This window comes from Gambusia affinis, linkage group LG02 (assembly GCF_019740435.1).
Source record: "Gambusia affinis linkage group LG02, SWU_Gaff_1.0, whole genome shotgun sequence".
NCBI lineage: Eukaryota > Metazoa > Chordata > Actinopteri > Cyprinodontiformes > Poeciliidae > Gambusia > Gambusia affinis.
In genome coordinates, this window is record NC_057869.1 from 16553045 (window position 1) to 16578366 (window position 25322).

Here is a 25322-nt window from a genome sequence, read left to right on the forward strand (position 1 = left end):
TTGGTGATCTGGGAATAAACTGATAACGATGATACAGTTCGACTCAGCGCAGTTTTCTTAAAAACACGACAAACACGAGCAGCAGCATTATGGATCAGCTGCAGCTGTTTGATTGGTTGGACAGACCTGTGAAGACGCAGTTGTAATAATCAATGTGGCTGAAGATAAACGCATGGATGAGTTTCTCTAGATCTGGCTGAGACATTAGTCCTTTAATCCTGGAAATGTTCTTCAGGTTATAGTAGGCCATCTTTGTGACTGTCTTTATGTGGCTATGAAGGTTCAGGTCAGTGTCCATCACTACTCCCAGGATTCGGGCCTGATTGCTGATTTTTAGTTGTAATAACTGAAGCTTTGCACTGACTCTAGATTGTTCCTCTTTAGGTCCAAAGATAATAACTTCAGTTTTGTTTCTGTTCAGCTGGAGAAAGTTTGGCACATTATCTGTTCTAAGCATCTGTTCTGTGTTTGGATGGGTTCTGAGTAACCTGGTGACTTTAGATGTGCCGCTGCTGCACCACCTGGATAGAATGATTAGTTCATTAGCCCCACCCACTACCCACAGAAAGTCACCATTTTTTCCTGCAGTATGTCTAACTTTTCTCTGTTTTTTATATGGATTTAATCCAGTGCAAACCCACTTAAAATGATAAGGTGATGACATCTGTCAATGCTGGCTGAACAGTGTGGGCGTGGCCAGATGGCGAATGTCAGACCCTCGCCATATTCATACGATTGTCTTTAAATCACACATGGATGATCCGATTGGAACCAAACTTGAAATGTAAGACCTGTGGTAACCTTTAAAGAGCTCAAATGTTTTGAAATGTAATTTGACTCCACTGCGCCCCCTAGGTCAATCCATCCGCTATATCTCCGCCGTAAATGGACCGATCTGCGCCAGATTTTTTGTGAGTCGTCGGGAAGCGCTGCCGAACGCATTCGCGTGTGTCGTGTGGCGGGCGATCGGGCGGGAAAGGTTCGCGACGGCTCCCGCTGCGGCGAGTGGGCGCCGGCTCTGGAAACGGTGCGAGAGCTTCCGCGGCTGCTGTAACTCCGCGGTGGCCGGCGAGCCGGAGCAGCGCTTGCTGCGAGGGCCGCACGAGGCTGCTTGCAGCTTTAATTATGTATTGTGCTTTTAACAACTCAAGCATTTTAAACTCTTCATTCTTAAATAGGCCAGAGACACTCATAATTAGATTCCAAAGTTAGGACCAAGTCCAGACAAAGAAAGCTCTGGATTACATCAGCTCCAAAGCCAAATTGAGAGGATGAGTATTTAACATTTCTGAAAGGTTTCTTGACGTTATTCCTCCTTAGCGACATGGGGAACTTCTCATCCTTTATACTGGACATGTTCCTGTGACTAGTCCTCAAATAATTTGAATACAATCAATCAATGGATGGATGAATATAGACCAAACAACAGGGTTGTTTAAGTTTTTTTTGTCACACCTGTATATCCTTCTCTGACATCTTTTTCACATCAAATATAAAAAAATGACAACACTTAATATTTCTGTTTTTGAGTAGCTTACTTAGGTCATTTCCATTGAGTTGAATACAGAGCAGATTGATTCCACAAAAATTCAAGTCATTTATACACTTGTCAAAAATAAATATCTTAGAAGTTGTAGGAAAACAACAAAACAAAGTTGATTCAATTGTACTTTATTCAAACCCAGAATTTCACTTTCTTGGCAGATAGGTATTAAATTTATGGAAGCCAGCATGAAAAATCTTAGACAAGGAATACAATCAGTTCAGTTTAAAATGACATGGATATACAGAGGACACTTCAAACATCAGGGTTTGTGTTGTTCAGATGTGAATCCATATTATTTTTGGTACAATGGTATTCAGAATTAAAGATTCCTTCAGTAACTCAGAATATGCACAAAAGTAACACCAGATTTGGACATGACAACAGATCAAATGACTTCCTCATCATTTCCTGACTGAATATTTACGGTTTGGATAGCAAAGAGTTAAAAGCTTCTTTCAAGCAGTGAGGATTCAACTGGTGTGATGAGCAGACGAAATAAAATAAAACAATAAACAAAGCCAATCCCAGTCAGCCATATGAATCCCTGACCAATAAGCTCCAATGTTTAATAAACCAACACAACTAAAACAAAATTTGCAGACTGCTGGGGTCCAAGGTGAGACCAATACTTCATTTGGACTCCTGCAGAGTTGAAGCAGCTGGAGGGATCAGAGGTCATGACTTTAGGAAGACGTTTCCTCAGCGGGAGCAGGCTTCTTATTGTCGTCAGGCTTCATGGCTGGGAACAGCAACACCTCCTGTAAAATGTTAAATATTATATTTAGATTGTCCATGAACTAGAACACATTTCCCCTGATGATGCTTGGGAGTCATCTCTGAGTGAAACCAAACCTGGAAAATTATTCATGCTAACATATTAGCAACAAACTGTTTTAAACCACCTGAAACTGAAAAATAATAACAATAATAATAATAATAAAAAAAAAATAATTCCAATATCTCCATGATTTTCTCTATCAGACTAATTTCAACCCAAACGTCTACAGTTTAGTTCTTTCAAAACAGAAGGAAATAAACATAAGCTCTTAGTTTTAAATTTATTAGCATAAATCAATTAACGATGTATGACCACTGGAAAAAAAAAATCCATCCAAGTTCACTCTGTGGTTTAGGTGTAGATCTCCAGTATCATGTAGCTGGTTTATGTTTTTCATGGGTATGTCACACAAGTATTGTTAATCACTGATTAACATAATACAGAATTTATGAAAACATCCCAAAATTATATTTTAATTTCAAGGTTCTGAGGTTATATTGAAGAGTTATTTTCATATTAATGCTTTTTTTCTCCCCAGACACCAACCTTATAGTATTTACTATAATGTTTTTGTTAATTGATTCCATCAAAATGATGAAATACCTCAAAAATGAGGGGAAAAAAAACAAAAACTCAAATCATAACTGTAATAACATTCACACAAACGACACACTTTCAACAATATCATGATTTTATGAATAGAGAAAGTCACCATCAGCAGCATTCTACTTGTTAACAGTATACTATATTTTTTGCATCTGTCTCAATACATCAAATCTGGCTTCAAATTGTTGTGAGAATTTTAAGTTGATTAAATCTAGATTACTCAAAACATAATATAAGTTTGCCCAGTTATGACTGTATTAGTTTTTTTAGAGCGATGTTACCTTGATGTTGTTTGAGTCGGTGAGGAACATGGTGAGACGGTCGATGCCCATCCCCCAGCCAGCAGTCGGAGGCAGACCGTATTCCAGTGCTGTGCAGAAGGTCTCATCAATGAACATGGCTTCATCGTCACCCTCAGCTTTTGCCTAAAAAGAGTCACATTACAGAGTCAGTATGGAGCAAGAGCACAGAGTGGAAATCATTGTATAGCAAGACAATGTGCTAATGTATAATTTAAAAAACAGAACAGACCTTGGCTTGCTGCTCAAACAGCTCCCTCTGTCTGATTGGATCGTTCAATTCTGTGTAGGCGTTGCAAATTTCCTTTTTCATGACAAAAAGCTCAAAACGCTCAGTTAGACCTTTTTCTGATCTGTGCCTGAAATGGAGTAAAGCAGGGGTGTCAAAGTCAAATGGACGGAGGGCCAAATAAAAAATTTAGCTACAAGCTGAGGGCCGGACTGATCGACTGTTCATTGAGATTTTTTTAAATGACGCATTTGGTCTAGTGCAGCGGACCGGCCCAAGCCTTCGTAAATTTCCTGCGGACCGGGGGGGGGGGGGGGTGTGCATCTCGCATTTTTTCAGACGGGGTGCCGGCTTGCTGAGGGCCGGTTATACTAATAAATCAAGATCATCCCAGGGGCCGTAGAAAATCTTCTCGCGGGCCGGATGTGGCCCGCGGGCCTTGACTCTGACATATGTGGAGTAAAGAGTCACAGTGAGAGCCTCAGCACTGCAATTCAATAGTAGAATGAATAGCTTGATGCTTCTTACCATTTTGCCAAGGGGCTCATGATTTGAGGGTGATCACAGATGAAAGTTGGACTGATGCATGTGACCTCGAGAAAATCCCCAACCAACTGCAGAACAAGGAACAAAAACATTAGTAACATAAAAAGGAACACCCAGAAGGGTTTAATAAAGTTTAATCACAGCGCACCTTGTCAAGGAGGCGGGCGGTGGTCCTGGGTGGAGGACACTCAACACCTTTTTGGACACACAGATCGTCGAAAAATTTGCGGGTCTCTGAAAAACAAATGTTGATTTTTTTTTAATCAGAAACTGAGTCAACTAAATGACAGAACAGCTTTGGACAATATTCTCCTGAGGCAGCTGTTTGTACACCTCCATACCGTCGGAGTCGTAGCTGTCCGTCGGAGGGAATTTAACTCCCATGATCCTCTCCAGATCGTGTGTCATGCTCACTCTTTTAAATGGAGGAGTGAAGTCAACCTCATAGGCCTGGCCCTCTGGACCATCAGGATGGTACGTCACCTTGTATCCTCCGGTGATGTGCTTCACCATTCCTGAAATAATCATAGAATCATTGGGACGGGGACAGATGTTTTATGGCATGTCTGTGTCTGAGATGATCTATGGGAGAACAAGAAGCGAGTATTAAAAGGCCCAGCAAGACCTGGTAGCGAACCATTCATCGGATTCAGTTGTGAGGAACCAGGGAAATATTGAAAATGTTGTCCTTGAGGACCAGCATTAGACAACAATTTTAAGCACCAAAAATTTGCACTTCATGTTTTGCTGCACTGTCCCAATATACTCCGTCATAAAATGTGTAGATAATTCTACTTATTAAATCACAGTCAGGTTGGTCAGTATGGCATTGATTATAGTAGGTGTTGTTGAATAATTTCACTGAACTTCAACCCAGAACCGCACAGCCTTCTGGGTAAATAGAGAAAAGACTTCAGCTGTTCAACCCGTCATAAGTAGCTGAACAAGAATGGTGGCATCAACTAACACACTTTGGTTTGCATCAACCTGTGGAGCAACTAGCACAGCAGCAGTTTCGAGTTTTGCCACTGTGTCTCCTGACTGGTTAAAAATAAAAAGTAAAAAGAACGCAGTGGAGCGGAAGGAGAAAATTGAACAGCAGCTTGAGAGGAAACTGTGGATTGAAGAGGAAAGGTCACAGCACCAGTTTAGCTGCATTTCAGATATTTATAAGAAAAAAGAATACATTTTCAATAGAGTGATATAAAAACCTTATATTGTGATACGTTTTTCAGCCATCTTGTCAAGTAGAGCAAAATCACTGCTTGGATACAATCTTTGGTTGAAAGCTATATATTTAAGAGCCATTCACAGCAATGATATTTCTAACTTGTTAATAGACTTGCACCGATTTCAGTTTTCTCACTTTAAGTATATTTTAATGGTTCCAGATGCTAAAGATAATAGAGTGGAGAAAAATCCAGTCTTTCTAAATAAAAACTCTGAAGAAACAATTTTGTCAAAAAGGCCTTGCGGTTACCAGAAAGCAGTCTCTCTGTGATTTCCATCAAGTCATGGTAATCAGCATATGCCATGTAGAATTCACAGGTGGTGAACTCTGGATTATGAGTGAGGTCGATTCCTTCGTTCCTGAACTGACGACCAATCTCATACACCCTGTCCAGGCCGCCAACCACCAGCATCTGTGAAGAAAACATGAAGCACAGAATGCACAAAAAGCTCTACTGCTCAAAAACAAGAAGGGGAGCTTTTCATTTTTCGTTTTCATCAAACCTCCTGAAAGTGGTTATTGTGAAAGTCACTTTTTAAAAGAGAATTCTGAGTTTTCACAGCATTTTACCTTGTGGTAAAGCTCGGGGGCGATCCTCATGAAGAGGTTCATGTCCAGCTCATTGTGGTAGGTAACGAAAGGACGGGCCACTGCTCCTCCAGGAATAATGTTCATCATTGGTGTCTCAATCTGAGATATTTAGATAAGAACAGCAGGTTAACACTGCTGCCTGAAATGTAGGAAGTGACAAAGAAAAGTCTGAACAAATGGTTTCTTTTTGTTTGTTTTTTTAATCCAGCTAAGCTTTAGACTGTGATAGGTGGTTTAGCAGGTTAGCTGGGTGGCACGACCAACTTCTAAAACCCAAAACACAACTAACCTCCAGGAAGCCCATCTGGTCGAGAAAGCTTCGCAGATATGTGATGATTTTGGCTCGAGTTAAAAACTTCTGCCGCACATAGTCGTTGAGAATCAGATCCAAGTAGCGCTGGCGGAATCGAGTTTCCTTTAAGAGAAATAAAAATCACACAGCCACAGTCTTGATTAGTCTCTGGTGGTAGAGGAAAGTCAAGTACCCTCATGTTTTCGGAGACATTAAACAATGATGAGCTTCAGCGCTTTTTTGTTGTCGCAACTAGTTTTAACAAGAAGAAATGTCAGATCTTATGGCATTTTATTGATACTGGTGCAAAGTGAAGGAACTGTGGATAGTGTTGGAAGCTAAATGGAAAACTGGAAAGAAACATGTAAAATATTCATATCTTTCAAACTTGAGAGAAGTGAGAAAAAAGCTGTTTATGTGGTGTACAAAATAAATCCATCACAACTCAGATTCTGTTTCAAAGCAGGCCTAAATACTAAACTACTGCAAACATATTTAACTACATATACAATAACACTATAGTAGGACGGTAGAAATGTTCCCATCATACATGTGTTGCAAAGAGGGAGACACAAGTTTCATACTCGGCAATGTTCAGGACTAGAATGTTGTGAATTACCTTGTCTTTGAGGCCAAAGTGGAGGTGGGGCAACATGTGCAAACATGGTGACAGAAGGGTCATCTCGATGGGAATGATGCTCAGCTCCCCCTTCTTGGTCTTTCCAGGATTTCCACGGACACCAATGATGTCGCCACGCCGCAGCTTGTTGTTGATGGCCACAAACGCTTCTTCGGACTTGTAGTTCCTGCCAGAATAACCCAAAAAGGCAAAGAAATGAGGTTAACGTTGTCAAACAAATCCACAACCTCACTCAATGAAAGCTCCAGATGGCACACCTTGAGTTTGCCATGACCTGCAGCTTCACTCCTTCACCACGCAGGTCGTAGAAGATCAGCTTGGCACCAGAAGCCCTCTTGGCGTGAACTCGGCCTGCCAAATATTTAGGTTTAACAAAGGGTATGAGGCCGGTTTACTTTGGAAAGGATAAAATCATAAAGTCTTCCTGGTACCTGACACAGCAAGAACAACATCGCTCAGTTGGTCCCCAGGTTGCAGGTGGTTGTATTTCTGAATGAAGTCTGTAAGCGACAAGTCCACATGGTATTTGTGTGGGTACGGGTCCTCAGCTGTGCTCTTCAACTCCTGGATGGCCTGGGTGCGGATCTTGAAGTATTGCTGTAACACAAGTATATTATTAGCCAGCCTGAAGCATGTTCTTTAGGAAAGTTGTGACCTACTTCCTGTACATTGCTTGCAAATCTCTAGAGGCTGCAGGCTGTAGACATCATTATGTTGAGATAGTGACAAGATAAGTAAAATTTAGTTGCATATTTGAATTGTCTGGTTTGTCTGCAGGAAGGTCTATTTTTTTTCTCCATCTTTTCTTACTTGGAAGAGTTTAAAAATTTTGTATAAAAATTGTTGCTTCAATAAAAGCCTAAAATATTCATTGTGAGTTTGAAATATTTCATGTTTAGAAAAAAAGTAATTAAAATAGTTTGCAAGATGATCTATGCCGGTAAAGAAAATACTCTCAATGCAGTGGTGTGTATTATCAAAGGCACTTTGTTCTTTTTTCAAACATGTAAAAATGTTAAATAAAGAATGGGCTAGTATATTTGAATAGATCTTTAATAACACAACTTAGCTTAGATTCTTTCAGTTTCTTTTTGAGTTGGGCTTGCTTAAGTACACCCATGTAATCACTTCTGGCACACAGGAGATAAATATGTTCTCACAATGAAAGTCGTAAAAACAACCACCCCAAGCTTAAGATAATTCATGTTTTGAAAATGTCAGTAAAACAACTTACAGGATGTTCTATGAGCATGAAAACAGTCTCAATGCCAAGTGGAATGAGTGTTTGCGATGGTGACCATTATCACTTTCATATTTGCTTATTTTAAAGAACAAAACAAACAAAAAATACTTGTGAAAGTGATAATAATCATATAGCAGAGACACAACAGGCAATGCAGTGCAGACAGAAAGCAGAAGCTTATATTTGTTATCTTAAGATTTGGCAACTGTTTGAAAGCAGGGAGTTATTTGGTTTTTCTTAACTTCTTGTTTAGTTTATTTATAGTTTTTTTAAATCAAACCTTCCCTGTATTGAAACAAATAGGTAAGGCAAATAGAACACAGCGTAGTTGTTATTCTTGATTGATCACTTAAAAACATGGAACTCTATTAAACCTTCTAAATTTTATATCTTATTCACCTGATTAGGACACTTTTTAGTAAAAAATATGTTGACATTGTGGGACAGGGATTTCATCAAAAAATTTGATTTACAAATATATTCAAAGGGACTGGTTGTCCAAAAACTGTCTAAGCAAATTTGGTATTTCAAAAAAATGAAATTAAACAGAGTGCCTGAAGGACAGATTACTGCATATATTTGTCTAAACTTGCATCATTTCACTTAGAAGAGCACACTCAGTTTAAGAATTTTTTTTGACTAATATTAAAACAAATAAACATGCTTGCAAAAGGAAACATACTAAATGTATATTTAATGGTGATTAGTGACCAACTTACATTGGGATCGAGTGTTTCATCATCCAGGGCACTGGCATTTTGTGCATTGGCATTATTGGAGTCAGTTTGTTCCCCCAAATCCTTTGCTTTTGATTCTTTCTCAGCCAATTTCTTCTCAGCTTTCATTCGTCTCTTCAGCTCACTGAAAGAATAAAAACATAATAAATGAACCAGACATGTTAAAAAGATTTCCAGCCCTTCAAAAACAGAAACACGTGTTCACTAACATAACATCAACAATACGATGTCCCCCTTGCTTTTTACTGTAGTGTGGTGTCGACTATTAAAGGAGAGCAAGAAGAAGGGAGACCATATCTAGTTTGATGACAAAAGGTTGGTTGTTTCTCACACAGGAACGGAAAAGCCACCAACCTTTTGTCACCTCTCCATCGTATTCCGTGAAACTGAGCCGGGGCTGCAGCTGAACACGGGGATGCATATTTTAACCACTGTCCTCTGACAGCAAAGGCTTGACAGAGCTGCTGCCTGGCAGCCCTGACGAGACACAGCATGCTGAGCTACCACAGTCAGCAGACAGACCTGAGAAAACATATACATGCAAAGACAGAGGGGAGCATCAACGGCGGTATTTGCTCACCAGAAAGGGAAAAACTAATTGCAAAACTAAATTCTACAACTCATGACCTCAGGGTAACAACAATAATAATAACGGCAATAGCAACAATAAATAATAATAATATGAAAAAAATATATATTATAGAGACAAGATCTTTAAAAGGGATTTGGCATAGTTAATAGGCTGTCTCCACGTTTTATACAAACAAGTTAGCGACATAAACTATTATAAATCAAATTTTTACGGGAGAAAGTGGAATCTGGCAACATGTTGAAGTGCGGAAATAAATTTTGTAGTTTTTTCTGTTCGCCAAACTACCGACCGAGACTTGATTACGTCACCGTAGAGGACTACAGCTACCAGAAGGAGCAGCGAACTTAAATATGGGATGTGTAGGTCTTGTAGCGTGCCTCCATATGGGACCTTCATTTAGATGTCACAAGGTTTCGCATAGCAAGACTAAAGCGGGCCTTGTTAACGAAAGATCAACAACCTTGCAGAAAAGACTACAGATTAGGAAGCATCTAAAGCTTAAAAAGCTTGGCAGTAAGGAAATAGGCTCACTTTTTGCTGAGTTTCTCTTCCCCCACCGCTGTCACGTCAGCCATGTTCTTGATGCTGCGCGCTGAAAGAGAGAGCTGGTCTGAAAGTGCGTCCTACGCGTGCGCACCAGATAAATGAAAGCTTGGTGGTGCGTTTAGGGGAATATCGGAAACTAGCATATTGAAAGTGAACGAGCGATGAACCCATAATAAATCAGTAAAAATTATAAACAATATAAAAATTATTTTATACTGTTTCATATAAAATCATTTTTAATCCGAACCTTATGTTGAAATGTGTTTTAATAATAATATCTACTGCATGATGCCCTGCCAACATAAGACGTTACAAAATCTAAGTATTTCATTGCATCATACTGAACACATAAAGACACCTTTAAACATAAACCATAAAATGTTGATTGCTTTGCTGTTGCATCAGGAAGAGGCTTCGCAACTTTATGTTTCTCTTTCCCAATCTCCTGAGGTCTTGAGAATGGTATGAAGACTACATTGAAATACTTGAAATACTTGAAATACAAATTTTGTTTCATCTTAAAGAAATCTGAAAATAAGTAATGAGTGGGTTTTTATTATCATAGAAACCCAGATCAACACTGTTCCTCAGACCACAAAATCATGATCAAGTATAAAGTCGAACAATCTTGATGGGAGATTTTGTTCTTTTTGCCATAAAAATTATAACTCCAAACCGAAGAAATTGTCAATAATTAAGAGATGGAGGGGGTCTCTACAGCTTCTTACCAGTATAATATAATTACAGTTAAATAAATATTGGAAACATCAATCAATCAAAGTCTAATTTAGCCATTAACTTTTGAAAATATTGATGAGATACTGTGATTCTGCAGTACAAAACATTTATTTGTTATTAAACTATAGCTTAGATTTTATATGCAAAAGGACATGAAGTTGCTCTTGTATTTTCCTTTGGCTAGTATTTTCTTCTGTTGTTTATATGCAAATAAAATAAGATCAAATTGACCCAGAACTAAATATTGAAATTATTACTATTTACGCCGTGCATTTTCACAAGATAACTTCCACAAAATGTCATTCAGTATTACAGATAAAATAAAACACCACTAAAAATTAAAGTATACTAGTTTAATTAAAGATTGCAGTAAGTTTACAAATTCGCAAGAAAATAACAGTAACAAAAACAAACTCCAAATATAAACAGATTTTCCCCTAATGAATGATGATTGACAGTTACTCTGATGGTTAAAAACAAAATTTTCCAAGCTGTTTACTAGAAGAATGGTTTGATCTGGTTTACAGAATTTGCAAAGAAGTACCAAAATAAAATTTCAGAACTACATTTTATTTTATTTTTTTTATTGGTCTGTGTTTCCTTTATAGCAACTTTCATAAGCCCAGATTTGGATTTTTACCTACAGGAAAACGTGAGACAATAATCTGATGGTCTCAAAGAAACCACTGTTCCAGTAAACAGCAAGACCAACTAACAAACATTTATTCATATAAACCCCATAAGCAAGATGGTAATCCACAAAGCAAACAACTTGTCACTTTTTCCCTACTGAAAACAAGCATTAAAAAAACCCCCCTCAAAACTTTGATCACTGTTGAGAGAAGAAATAACATTGTGCTTCAATCATACCGTAAGGACATTTTTAAAAAAGCAACATAAATAATAGAATATCTACTTTAGCTTGTCATCTGTGGTTTAAACACAGAGGGCTATACTTGGAAAAAGACACGTTTTAAACAGATCTAAAATTAATGTACATCATCTGCATAGCAGTTTCGGAGAAAATGTTTTTGCATTTATGTTAGTTATCATAAGTGCAATGCATTTTTGTTTTATTTTAGTACAAACAGGACAGATGCATACGGGAAGCGCCAGTAGAGTTAACGACAAATTTAGAACAACTACAAAAACTGTCAAACATTCTAAGCACACTTTGGGTGTTATGGCTTAAAATTATAGTTGAGTATTTAATCAGACTCTAAAAGGCAACAGCAACAATTCAACCCATGTGCTAAAGTTATCTCTACTCAGGCTGGATGTGCAATCTGTGCAGTGTTTTCAGAATTGTTACCGGTGTAATGATTGATTAGCTTTGACTTAGTTTGTCAATATTAAATTAAATGTAAAAATAAAACTTCAAATGCAAAGAACAGATAAAAATGAGAAGTTTCCCAAAAAATTCTCCCTCTTTTCCATAACTTAGCAAAGACTGTAATAAAAGTCAGACAAACACAGATGAGGAAAACCGTAATTTCAAAAAAAGTAATTACCTCTTCACTATGTGCAGTTAAAACATTCTGGATATAAGGAAGATTTTTTTTTTTTCCATCCACAATTCACAAAATGAGCAGTACATTCATATTGAATACTGAAAATTCTTGGTCTGACAGCATGGTACCATATTGCCTGGCTAAAAACTGTTTGGTCAGAAAAGTCTAGGATATACGCGTTACATGTACATTGACATATATATATATATACAGGAGCAAGTGTGCACAGTCAGCTGTATGGTCATCATTCATAGTATATAAAGCATTTCACTTTCCCTAAAAAAATAAAAAGGCACCACCACCAGCAGCACAAGATGGCTCACCCTTAATTTTCCATCTGAGATTTTCTCAAGTTCAGTAACAGCTGCAGAAACAACAGTATGAACTTCAGGCGCTTTGGAGAACTTGGAAAAATTACAGTTGGCATAAACATCCTCATCCACGGACAGCAGAGTAAAAACATTCATCTCCACTTGACTAAACAGAGAGTAACATAGATTAAGAGCAAGTCAGTAAACATTGGTTTTACTGAGCTGGTTATAATAATTTTTTGAGCCAAGTGCAACAAAGCGACATTCACTTTAGTCACAGCAGAATGAGGCCGCCTCCTCCTCGGCAGCAGACTGGTCCCGATGCCAGGCTCTCCCAGGTGGTACAGCAATGAGCAGATTGGGGTGGGGGAAAAAAAATAACATTCATCAACACAGCTAGAGGGAAAAATAACCATGACTGCAGAGCAATTCTACGAACCACCAATGCGCAAATAAATTAAGATATATTTCTCTGTTAAGATGAATACCTACTACAGTGATAAAAAAGTTTATGTATTTCTTTAAATAATTATCTCTCTAAAAAGAAAAGCAACAGAAAACTATAAATATGGAACATTGGAAATATGAGTTTTTCTATTTTACAAGTTGAAGAAAGCTAGAAAGCTCTCCTCTCCCAAGTCATGTTTCCTTCTAGAGAAAGGTCCCTTAAAAAAAAAAACCAAAAAAAAACCAAACAAACACACCCAAATTGATCACACTACACACAGCTGCACTCCATCGCTCCGCAAATCACATTGGTAATGTTTACATCAACTCCATCCTAAAACAACAGCTGTTTGAGATTTTAAAGTGAATACTAAGTGTAACGGTCTTAATGCATTAGTTTCAACATGTACACTGAACACGAGAAAAAAAAGAACGGACAATTACAATTACAAGAGACCCGCCTCTTGTTTGTGCATGCAATTACATAAAACTACAGACTGCAAACTGTTTTGTCTTTATTAGAAAAAAGGAAAACAAAAACTGTAAAGTGTAGCATCAGGACAAAACGCATTCTGGAATGTCAGGAGGTAAATGCTAAAGAGACAATTAGTGAACAGAAAGAAGACAATAAAAACCTTAATGAGCCATAAAACTGGCACTTTATCAGGATGTACACAAAGATCAAACTTTGGTGTTGAAGTCACTGACCACCAGCTGACAAAACAACATGAGGTCTGTAAAGCTTCAATGTGCACAATTTCTGAATTTTAATACAATGATCTGTGCGAGATGTTCAGCTGTAGACACATTTCATTCACTAACGTCAACATTTCTACAAAACTGGCTCATTTCTAGCTGGTTTAGGAATACTACTCCAGTTCAGACAATGACACTGAAAAAACCCACCTTCCAACCATTAAACTGAAAGTAATGGTGCACTAAGTTAATGCTCTCCTCTAGATGTATATTCTGATAATATATAACTGAAAATAAAAAAAACTATCTGAATAGAATTCATTTGTTCAATTTATTTTAATGTAATTTCAAAAACTAATATATTAACATTTCTGGTAAAGAATAGCAACAAAGTAGCTGGTAATTTGATGCACAGCTGTATGATCATAGAGATAAAAAAAAATTATATTTTACTACAAACGTACTGGCTGTGACACATTACAATACCATTTAAGGGATTTTTTAATTATTTTTTTTTTGCTCATTTATTTTTCCTCACAAATGCTGCCTTGTTTTTAACCTAGGGAACGAAGACACAATATATGGACATAAAAAAAAAATACAAAAATCACCCTTCCAAATGAGTCTGCAGCACTCTTTATAAAAGGAGTGATTAAAGAGCAACATCATCAATGATTTTTAACATAGGTTGTAACCCGGATTGGTCACATGAACCAGAACATTTTAACAGACTACGTGTCTGCATCCCGGCTCACATGTTGATAGAGATAATATGTTAAAATAAATAAAACATTTAATATTTACAAATAAATCTCTTAGTTTAACCATCTTCACTGTTTTGACAAATCTTTAGCATGAACCCAGTCAAATACAATACATAATATATGTAGATTTATTAACGAATACATCTATGTAGCACCTAACAAGCTTATTTATCGCATTATAAATAAAATCAAGATCTAGATTGAATTTATTGCTATCAACAGGTTCAAGCCCACTGCTTTAAACTGCAAAATAATAACCAAATTACATTAAACCTCCCATGTTCACTTCGACAGTTCTTGAACTTCATATTTCTTTAATTTCTCTCCCTCTATAGACCTTTTGTTTTTGCAAACTATCTGCACCATGTCAAACAGCAGCTACTAGAACGGCCAAACATGCCACACAATGTCTAAGCCCTATATGCTATACCAAACGGTCCGTCTTTCATGCAACATAATGTATAATATAATGGCAAGAATAAGAAGTAGAAAAAAAACACATTAAAGGAAATATATTCACAGAAACTTCTAACTCTTTAGGAGACATTTTACAAGACACAGAAAAACAAAACTGGAGCATGCTACAGATAACATCACATTCTACCTATTTACATTTAAGAACAAGTTCTCTGATTATAAGGGCCTGACAAGTTGACAGTCTTCTCAGAGAAAAAGTGAAAGAAAAAGATTTGAGAACCACTTCTCTTTTCAGACTCTTCAGGAGTTAGTCACTACTTACACAAGTTTCAGTAAAAGTGAGTTAGCCAGTTTGTGAGAGATATGAAGAGATGTTAACTTGGTCACCGTCAACCCATTCCTAAATCCTGGTCTATGTGTCTGCATATAAAAGAAATGATCCAGTTTGTCTTTGAAGTCACTGTCATGTAGATTGGTCGTTAATATTTTTGTCCGAAGAGACCAGCTGAGTAAAGGCCAGCAGCTGTTTGAATACGTCCTCTGCGGTGCAGGAGCAGGCCTGCATGCAGTAATCACACATTGACACTTGAACCTTTTCTTCGTTGTTTAACAATTTCCAGATTTCTTCGGCAAAAAAATAAAACAAGCCCATGAGCTTCTGTGACATTTAGAATGAACGCGTGAGGGTGCCGCCTGATTCATGCAGGCTGACTAGCAGGTCATTGATCTTCTCCATGTTTTGAGAGACCTCCATGCTGCCCTGTGCGTTTGTCCCAGGCTGGGACAGAGACTGGCTGAGCAGGGACTGGATGCGAGCCTCGCTCTCCTGCTGGTTCTGCCCCGACTGGCTGATTGCTATGATCTGATCTGAAACTGTGTTTCCAGGGCTGTTCATCAGCTGGCCACATCCTACAAGAAGGGACAGAAAAATTTAAAGCAAAATAACCATATTTTATAATTAAATGAAAAATAGATATTGTTATTATAACCCTCTGCCAAACAGACGTGATAAGTACCCTAGAAAATGTATTATTTCTCTCATAAAAACATAACAGTCCCTATTCAAAAAGATTACATCCTATGGTTTATTTAACAGCATAATTTAAAGCGATGCTACTTTGTACAACTATTGATTAAAAATACCTCTTGATTCTTCTTGATTTTTCACTACATTTAGTTTTGTTACAACCAAAAACTTCAGAGAGTAAGAAAAGAATATGATTTTTACATTCGCCTTTACAAATAAAACTGCAAAAAGAGTGCATTTGTATTCAGAATGTCCCATGAAATTACAATTTGAAGAAGCATCTTTCAGTGTATTTACAGCCATTTGGGTTTTTCGGAGTGTCTCTACCAGCTTTTGCACATCTAGAGAATACGATTTCTCTTCTTTGCAAAATATTTGAGGGAATGCACCTGTGAACAGAATACTTCAAGACTTGCCACAGATTATCCATTAGATTATTTGTGTTGGTCTACCATACAAAATCCCAATAAAAAAAAAACATTGAAGTTTGTAATTTTAAGTTACAAAATTAAAAAGAAAAATCAAATGGCGTGGATACTTTATAAAGCCACTGTAAATGTGTTTTAGGACAACATACCACACTGGAAAAATATGCATTGACACACACACACACACACACACAAAAAAAGTTATTGTGAAGAGTTAATGCAGCACAATGAGCCAAAACATGAGAACTGTTTTTTGTTATCTTCCCTCTGTTTACTTAAAAACATTAAGACAAGCTTGCCGGCACTTGTTGTTCTATTAACTCATCGGTTCGCCTTGTTTATAACATCCTTACCATTCTGCATCCCGAAGATGAAAAGGCCCGGCTGCTGAGGCTGGCTGGGTTGACTGATGCTCCCGCTCACAGCGTGCTGGAACAAGCTTCCTGGCTGCTGGACGGGAGAGGAGGTGGTGGTCGGAAGGTTGGCCACGCCGTTCTGGGAGGCAAACATGGCTGACTGAGTGAGCTCGGGAACAGCCATCCCCCCTTGCATGGGAGGCATATTGGATGGCGGGATGAAGAGACTCACTGGCTGCTCATGCTGATTGTTGGGGGTGCTGCCTAACTGCATTGGCTGCTGCTCCTGGAACATGACTTGCTGTGGTGAATTGGTGGGATTCCCTAAGGCCATGGGCTCAGGCTGGTTCTGCTGATTGACACCCACCATGCTGTCTTGGGAAAACAGCTGAGACGGGCTTTGGGACTCCTGGGAAACTAGACTGCTGGTGGTGAGAGGAGGCATTTGGCCTGGACTGGTAAAAATGAGGTTAGGGGCCTGTGGCTGTGTGGACAGGTTGTTGTTACAGAACATTAAGCCTGCTTGCTGTTGTTGCTGCTGGCCTGGAGAGAGTGTGTTTGGAGAGGAATGGGGGGAGATGCTCTGAAACATGGCTGGCTGCTGGGGCGGCTGTGTGAGCGGCGGAGGCTGTGACGACTGCTGCTGCTCCATGGGGCTTCTCTGCTGCATGGGGGATATCTGGGCCTGGGTCTGAAATACTGACTGCGGTTCAGGAGAGGAGGATTGTAGAGCATTAAGGAAGGCCAGCTGCTGCTGTTGCTGCTGCTGCTGTTGTTGTTGCTGCTGCTGCTGCTGAGAACCACCGGTTGTAAGCTGGGTGGACAGGGGTGTTTGGGGAAGGAAAAGCCCAGTGGGGGATTGCTGTTGCTCCTGAGACTGCAGCACTGTCATGGTGCTCTGGAACAGCGCAGCCTGGACTTGCTCCTGGGAAGCCTTCTGATACATTGATGCCTGTGGATCCTGGGTCTCAGCCAGAGGACTGGGATTGTGGAACATGGTTGGTGAAGGATGGGTGGGGGTCTGCTGGAGGAAGCCGGTCTGCATGGAACAAAGGTCGTTCGCCTGCTGAAAAAGGGCAGCCTGCTGCTGCTGAGTCTGCTGCTGCTGCTGATCCGGTGGGTAAAGTGAAGTCTGGTTGGTCACCACTCCTGGTGGGGAACCTTGAAGGTCTGCGTTCTCGGCCTGGGCAGCATCCTGAAACATGCCACACTGCATCTGGATCTGAGACTGGAACAGTTGTTGCTGCAAGTTCTCCAAAACCTGCTGCTGTTGCTGCTGCTGCTGCTGTTGGATTTGCTGATGTTGTTGCTGCTGAATCTGTTGAGTTTGGATCTGTTGCTGGTGCTGGATGTGCTGTTGCTGCTGTTGAATTTGTTGCTGCTGAATCTGCTGATTTTGGATCTGTTGCTGGTGTTGCATTTGTTGCTGCTGCTGCTTGGTTATCGAGTTGTCAGCCTGAATTGGTAAGTTACAGTATCCCTTAGCTTTAAGTTGTCTCACAGCTTCCTCCAGCTGAGCCACTTCATCTGCAGGGAAGAGCTGCAGCTGTGGCTGCGGCGGCGGGGGTGCCGGTTCAACACACAACCTGCCCACTCCTCCAGAAGCGCTGCCGGACCTCTCTCGCATCAGACCATCTCTGGACTCTAAAAGGAACTGCTGGGAGCCTTGTGGGAGAAGAGACTCTGCAGGCAAAGGGAATGGGCTGCTTGGAGCAATATCCTGCTTTTGGATGGTGCTTAACGAATCGACATTGGTAAAAGCAGCAGCCTGGGTTTCATCTGGATCGCCTGCAGTCTGAGGTAAGCCATTGCTGAAAACTAAGCTTTTATTTAGATGTGCTGTTGCTACATCTTGGGTTGGCTGGGGTGCGCGAAGGTCACCGTTCTGGTGAAGAAAGGAACACAAAGCGACAAAAGCACAAGTTGGGAGTTTTAAGACGCGTTATTATAAATGCGGAATCTAATTTCTGAAACATCTTTCACAAAAATAAGCTGTTCGGTGCAGTGAAGTACAAAGCAAACTAAACAAAGCCACCAAAAACGTGAATCAAACAGAGACTATATTGACTTGAATATATAAAAGCAGTTTATGGCTCAGTAATTCACCTTAAATACTCCAGAGGCCTGAAGGTTGTTTGTCACTTCCATTGGGGTGACATCTTCTCTCTTCACTAAAGGCAACATTGAAGGCATCAAGGCACCGTCTACAGCTGTAGGAGAAACAGGATGGATGCCAAATGTTAATTTAGATGCTCTTTGTAATCAAGATAAAGAAAAAGAAACAATTAAAACCCTCTTCACTAAGTATTGAACTTAAAAGACTTTTAAAAAATATCACCCTGACAGGCATAAAGCAACGATGATAAGGTAATAATTTTAATAAAAAGGACTACTAACCTTTGAGTTGCTCATCATAAGAACAGGTCTTCACTGGTGATGGCATCTCTTTCTTTACAGGAATTTCATTTTGTACTGCAAGATTGTCTAAAATAAAACAAGATAAAAGACACCAGGACAGCAGTTAATTAGAACATGATTCATAGAGATTTGCTTATGTTAAAAACTTATTATTCAGATATTGCATTGCGTTACAAGAAGGAACCTTGAAATGAGTAAAAACACTAGATAAATGTCAGTGCTACATAGGGATTTGCCTTTCAGAAAGGAGAGGAAGATTACACCTATTTAAAATCATTACTAACACTAAACTGTAGGTGGCAGTGTTGTCTAATATTAGGAAACACCTTAATATGACTCAACACTTTATTAATCCCAGAAGGGGATAATATGCTGTTAGTTACTCAGTCTAGTAAAATAAAAAAAATAAAAATCAAAGTATAAATAAATGAACAGAATAGAAAAACAGTAATAATTAGAATGCATAATTGAAGAATTTGATGAAAGAGAGGTACTCCAATCAAATTCAAACAGAAATAAACACAATCTCTGTAGTCCATTGCAAATTAAAATTGTACAGAAATAGTATTAGTGTAACATTAATACAGTAATACTGCAGGAGCTGGTAGTGTTATAAAAAAGTTGCAAAATTAAGTGGCCACAGGTCTAAACATAAACTCAAGACACATTATTTAATACTAGTTGTAAAACATATGTACGTTTTATTTGGGGAAGGGATTAGGGGGCTTAATAATACACAGTCTCTTGTTTCTTTAGCTGAACAAACCTGGATCTGGAGTATAGGTGAATGGCTGAACATCATGGGACCTGCCAGCGTTTGTCACCACGTAGATCCCCACACAAACAGGAGAGGAGATGGCCAGGTTCTGATATGTGGGGACCTTCACAATCAGGTGATTCTGGGGAGTTGAAGACATAAAATTAAAAAATAAATTAAAATGGGCCAACTGAGTCTCAAAGTACATTAAGTCACAGAAAGTACAGTAAGCTTAATCTATACAAGAAATGAATCTGAAAGTAGATTCAAGTCAAAACAGTCAGTTAATGAGAAACAAAAAAGAAACAAAATTATTATTTCTCCATTCTGCAGCTGCATTCTTGAATGTATCTTGATCTTTGCTTGCTTGCTCTGTATTCTGCTATAAAGACACTTCAAATGCACAGCTTTACATTTTCAAAATGTACATAAATGCAAAAGGGAGAAATGTTACAGATTTGTCAGTTCCTGCATTACTGATCCTTTCGTTTTCAGGGGCAAAGGTTTAATCCTGGTTAAGACACACTCAGCAGAGTGTCTGAGACTGAGAGTAATTAGGTCAGAGCACAATGAAACTACTGACACCTTTGAACCAAAAGCCATTTAAGATGATTATATCTGAAAGGCCCAAACACGTTGGAGTTGAAGCTCGTCTATCCAATCTTTTCACTTGTACCTTTAATCATTCAGAAAAACAACAGAACAAAAAGAAGAACTTTTCACCTGGTGGAAAAGCTCCATGTCAATTTCTGCCTCTGACTTCCACGACTTCTCATCTGGAACAGAGAGAATTTGTTTTCACTGAGTGTTGCATAACAAAAGTGAATTAAACTTGACAAAAAAAAAAAAAAAGTCAACGAATCTGGTTTTTTTCTCACCTGAAACATTTTCTTGAAATATGACTTTGGTGTCTTTGAGAAAGTTTTTCCCAATGATAAAAACTTCCTCTCCGCCCCTTACTGAACCAGTATGCAGTGACTTCTTCAATATCTCTGGCAGCCCTGCAGGCTGGGCTGTAAATACAGAATACAGACAACACTGATGAGATTCATAGATTTTTCGTTTTTCTAATAATGCCCTCTCACCTCTAACACGGAAAAAAGAAGACTTGCCAATAAATTTTATTTACGTAAGCCGGGGAGATCTGTGTCATTTCTGATTAATTATTGCCAGATTTTTATTTGGAAAAGTAGCAGAAATGTGTAACACCAGGTTTTGTGCTAGTTAAAAGCTATTAAGCCATGACTTCAACAATCAGGGGATTTGGACCTTAGACTCTTGGCGTTCCATCAAATGCAAAGGTGCTCAAAGACAGTCTATGATTCATTTTTTATTATTTAGAGATAAATGTCTGAAAGTAGTGGCATATGAAATGTTTTTGTAAAATTTTATTAGTCTGTCACTCAGGTTTTTCTGGGTATAAAGAACAAATTAACAGCATGATTTTCAACAAGATTCTCTCTCTCTATTTATCTAGTTGTGCATCCATACACTTGATACTATTTATCATCTTATTAATTCAACAAAGTCTTTCATGCAACAAGGGGAACATAACTTTCACCCCCGCCCTCTACAAAGCTGATCCACAATGCAACCAGAGCTCAATAATCTAATAGATTTTGCTTTTAATAATCTTCTGAATACTTAGATTTTATAACTTGCGAATATGTTCTTATTTACTCAGAAGAAAATACAAACCAGAATAAAAAAAAGGCATCCATAGTTAGGAATAAGTAAAGTTGCTTGTTTCCATCTTTATTTTCTGTCTTTTGCTTTAAGTGATTATTTATTGCTGGTAGAACTGCCTTCCAACACATCTCACTCCTGTGAACCATGAACATGTGCACACACCCATGTACATGAACATGCAATCATAAACCAGAGGAAATTACTTTTTTGTGTTTTGTGGAAAGACATTTCCCTAGTTTGCATGCAAGCTCTACCATAAACAACAGACTTCCAGACTTCTATTGTTTAGTCCTGTACCTCTTTTTCTCCCCTGCTACCCTCAAAGCAGTTGTCTCAAATCCACACATGAGCCTGTCCGTCTTTCCTGTTTGTGAAGACGGACCACGCCCTCACTTTGCAGGCATCTATTAAACAACTCAATCAAATGGGATAGTCATGCACTGTCTCTGAATGCTAACATCAAAAGAGAACAGTCTACTGACCTCTGGTTATATTAAAATTGACAAACAAGGCCTAAAAAGGCTCAATGGTAATTATTAACCAAGTAGGTTTTAGGTCGACCTATCCTTTTTCTCCAATTCAACTATGTTGATTCTTTCATGGCTCAATTGATTTGTTTGCAATGTACCCATCTGATAGTATACCTGTAATTTACACATTTTTCTAATGATCTATTACCCCATTTTCAACTTGTAAATAAAAAGTATTTTAACTAAGGCAAACAGGAAGACCAACTTACTGCAGAGAATAGGAGATGAGGGCGTCTGCAGAGTGAGCACTGATCCGTCTGAGCGTGGGATGTTGACCCGAAACACCAAGCGAGCGCGCGTGCTCTTCTTCTTTGACCCTGCCACACCGATACGGGCCTCGACATCAGCATTACGGAGCTTTAAAATCCCAACACAGTCGACCCTAAGCACAAACAATGTCTAAATTTAGGTTTGGTTGGACTTGCTTCAACTTCCAATCTCAATAACAGCATTAAAGTATTTAATAAACTAACAGCTCTTTGCAAGATTTAATTCACCAGCATGTAGCTACAATGCACTATCCCCCCTAAGGGAATGAATGAGGTCTTCATGCACCTTTAGCTCACATACCAGTTATAGAATAGATTTATTGAGTCCAAAAGGTACAGCTGAACACATAAAACCATTTGCTTCAAATAGGAAACTTTCCAGTGTAATTAAATAGTGAAAAAAACACACACACACACAAAAAACTGATTTTAGAACAATATTTGTCATAAAACAAATGCATTGCTAATTAATAGCTAATTTGCTACATACGCCAGTGTCATGTTGGTACTTGGGTCAATGGTCACTTCAATCACAGTTGTGCCATCAATATCAACCTCTTTGCATGCAGTGGTGTTGCGACCAGTAACTCTGCAAGCTTGGTAAAATCCATGTGGCTTTACGCGCCCGGCGTCATTCCCGACAAAAACCTTAAGAACCACAGGCTCACTCACACCCTCCAGCTGTGAATGACAAAAAAGGTATTTGATTAGATTGTGTATTCTGTGTAAAAAAACTAAACAAAACAATAATAACAGATATATTTTCTCCAGTGCTTCAGCAAGATTGGATGATAAAATTAACATCATTTAACATCAGTTTTCAGGTGCTACTACAAACTGCTTTGCATTTAGATCTTAATACCAACATTTAACACACAATCTCTATCCCTTGTCAAATAGTTAGAGTTGTTGACGTCTTGGTTTTGTGTCTCATATAAAATCTTCATAAAATACAATAAACTTTACAATTTTAACATGACAAAACAAAGAACAAAGACGAACAAAGACTTTCGCAAGGCAAAGTAAGAGACCCTAAAGTTACCTACTCTTGTAAAGAAGCTTCATATATATGTCAGCCTATAAAAAGCCTGTTTCTTTCGTATATCTTCTGCTTGTAATTGCCTATTTTAAAGCTGGATTGACCTTTTACAGAACAATAAAGAATCAACCAGATTGATCCAGCTTCCACATCCACTGAGGAGATGGCGTGAAAACTAAGGTGACAAATTAATGTGAGTAAGAGCAAAAACATTACCTAGTCCAACCTCTTTTCGGGCTCCTGATAGACTATATTAAACAGCTTTACTTTCCCTCCAACTTAAAAAAGGGTTTTTTTTATTATCTTGGTTTGCAACAGCTTGGTTTTTACACCTGGACTTGATGGATGTTTTCAAATGATTCATGAGGCTGGATGCATGACCAGATTTCATCATTTTAGATTACACAGTAGAAAGTGTTCTGATAACTGTCTTTTGCAGACTCTTGATATTTTTCACCTCAAAGCTGATGAAATTAATTTGTGTCTGCAAGAAATGTTTTTCACAAAGGCCATGGAAACATACTGTATTTTTGGATGCTGACTGGGGAAAAGTTCCGTGTTTTTATGAGACCACAGACACCTTGAATCTGCTGCAGCTGTCATGCCAGGCCACTATAAGGTGCTGTGATCTTAGCATGTTGTAGAAACAACATGCTGATTTAATTGACATGCGCTTTTAACCCTTTGAAACCCCTAGCTTCCACCTCATTCAGGAAAGAGTAACTAACTCTGATTATCCAAGTGCTCAAGTAATAATAAATATTCCACCATATCCACTGAACTTCCACAGGAGGTGTGGAAGTACCACACCTCCTGTGGTAGGTGTGGTACTTCACACACCTAGTAAGTACTTCACACACTAGGTGAAGTAGTGTGTGAAGTAGACTACTTCACACACTACTTCAAGTTGTGTGTGAAGTAACATAGTACTTCACACACATCTAGTGTGAAGAAAGTACATCACACATACTTCACTAGATGTGAAGTACTATGTTAATGGGGCCTAATCCTGACCCAGCAGTTTTACTGTGACTTATTAATCGGAGAATGTGGGGCATGCTGTGGTGGTGTAGGGGATAGTGCGACCCACATTTGGAGGCCTTCAGTCCTCGACACGGCGGTCGCGGGTTCGATTCCCGGACCCAGCCGACGTTTCCCCCCTTTCCTGTCAGCCTACTTTCGAATAAGGGACACTAGAGCCCACAAAAAGATCCCCTGGCGGGGGAAAAAAAAAAAGAATATAACTTTTAAATTAATCGGAGAATGCTGAGAATATGAAGAAATACTGTCACGATAGTCTTAAATAAATATGTGTGTAATGACGCCTATTTATGACACTGAACAAATCTAATGTAACTGATACATGATCAAGCCTGTTGCAGCGCAAACTACATTGCAAATATTATTACAGACACACTGATATTATCGCTACAGCTACCTTCACAGTGGGAAACCCTTGCTGAGTGCGGTCTTTCACAGAACCTCGGCTTCCTTCGGTCAGGTAGCGGGCCCGATGCTGAGTCTCTGGCTGGACGAGGATTTTAAGCTCCTTTCCCTCACATTTCGATGGGAACTGCATCGTAAGGGTCCCTCCTTTCTGATTAGTCGTCTGAGAATCATCAGAGCTACAACAGAATAACAGTTTGACAGGAACAGTTACTCTTTTGCTCTAAAATTGTATTTCTTCTCTCCTGTTGTACATGTAACCTACCAGGCATCTCCAACACTGTTAAGAACATACAGTGTTCTTAACACTGTATGTTCTTCTTTTAAAATCAAATATCTATGTACCGGTACATATAAAGACATACAGATATCAGTCAGTGGTTGTAGTCTCCCTCGCACAACAGTGGAAATGCTCTGAAGTTGCCATGGTGCTCTGAGCAATGTAGATTTAAGAGGCCCTCCATCAGCCAAGCATATTCTAACCTCAGCTCTTGAAATGTTCAGAGTTATCTGTTTATTTAATCTGCTCTGCTTATCCTAGGTCTTTGAGAGAGGCTCTGTGATTCACCATTATTTGTACTTCAGTGTCCTGCCCCTCCCTTC

At 38.8% G+C, this 25322-nt stretch overlaps 2 protein-coding genes across 11 annotated transcripts in view; both read right to left on the reverse strand.

The window, feature by feature from the left end:
• Nucleotides 1-1655: 1655 nt before the first annotated feature.
• kars1 (lysyl-tRNA synthetase 1) lies at nucleotides 1656-9954 on the reverse strand. 2 transcript variants are annotated; one of them, XM_044139247.1, is made up of 15 exons: nucleotides 9862-9950; nucleotides 9093-9260; nucleotides 8721-8862; nucleotides 7190-7355; nucleotides 7016-7109; nucleotides 6738-6924; nucleotides 6116-6241; nucleotides 5806-5925; nucleotides 5485-5647; nucleotides 4346-4519; nucleotides 4153-4238; nucleotides 3987-4072; nucleotides 3462-3588; nucleotides 3212-3355; nucleotides 1656-2304 (listed from the first exon to the last, which is right to left on the reverse strand). In XM_044139247.1, the coding sequence occupies exons 2-15, from the start codon at nucleotides 9230-9232 to the stop codon at nucleotides 2230-2232; spliced, it is 1830 nt and encodes a 609-aa protein (XP_043995182.1). In that variant the 5' UTR covers nucleotides 9233-9260; nucleotides 9862-9950; the 3' UTR covers nucleotides 1656-2229. The 2 variants fall into 2 exon arrangements, with proteins under 2 accessions (XP_043995182.1, XP_043995185.1); XM_044139250.1 differs by lacking the exon at nucleotides 9093-9260 and having other exon boundaries at nucleotides 9862-9954.
• A 3431-nt stretch (nucleotides 9955-13385) lies between these two features.
• The window catches only part of nfat5b (nuclear factor of activated T cells 5b), a 32571-nt gene continuing 20634 nt past the window's right edge, over nucleotides 13386-25322 (reverse strand). For all 9 annotated transcript variants that reach the window (XM_044099513.1, XM_044099494.1, XM_044099476.1 and 6 more), the window contains 10 exons: nucleotides 24712-24898; nucleotides 22725-22915; nucleotides 22175-22347; nucleotides 20625-20759; nucleotides 20470-20522; nucleotides 19756-19888; nucleotides 18969-19055; nucleotides 18678-18781; nucleotides 16569-18456; nucleotides 13386-15669 (listed from right to left, as the gene is read on the reverse strand). In XM_044099513.1, the coding sequence (XP_043955448.1) occupies nucleotides 15428-15669; nucleotides 16569-18456; nucleotides 18678-18781; nucleotides 18969-19055; nucleotides 19756-19888; nucleotides 20470-20522; nucleotides 20625-20759; nucleotides 22175-22347; nucleotides 22725-22915; nucleotides 24712-24898 (3193 nt within the window). In that variant the 3' untranslated portion in view covers nucleotides 13386-15427. The remainder of the gene's footprint in view (nucleotides 15670-16568; nucleotides 18457-18677; nucleotides 18782-18968; nucleotides 19056-19755; nucleotides 19889-20469; nucleotides 20523-20624; nucleotides 20760-22174; nucleotides 22348-22724; nucleotides 22916-24711; nucleotides 24899-25322) is intronic.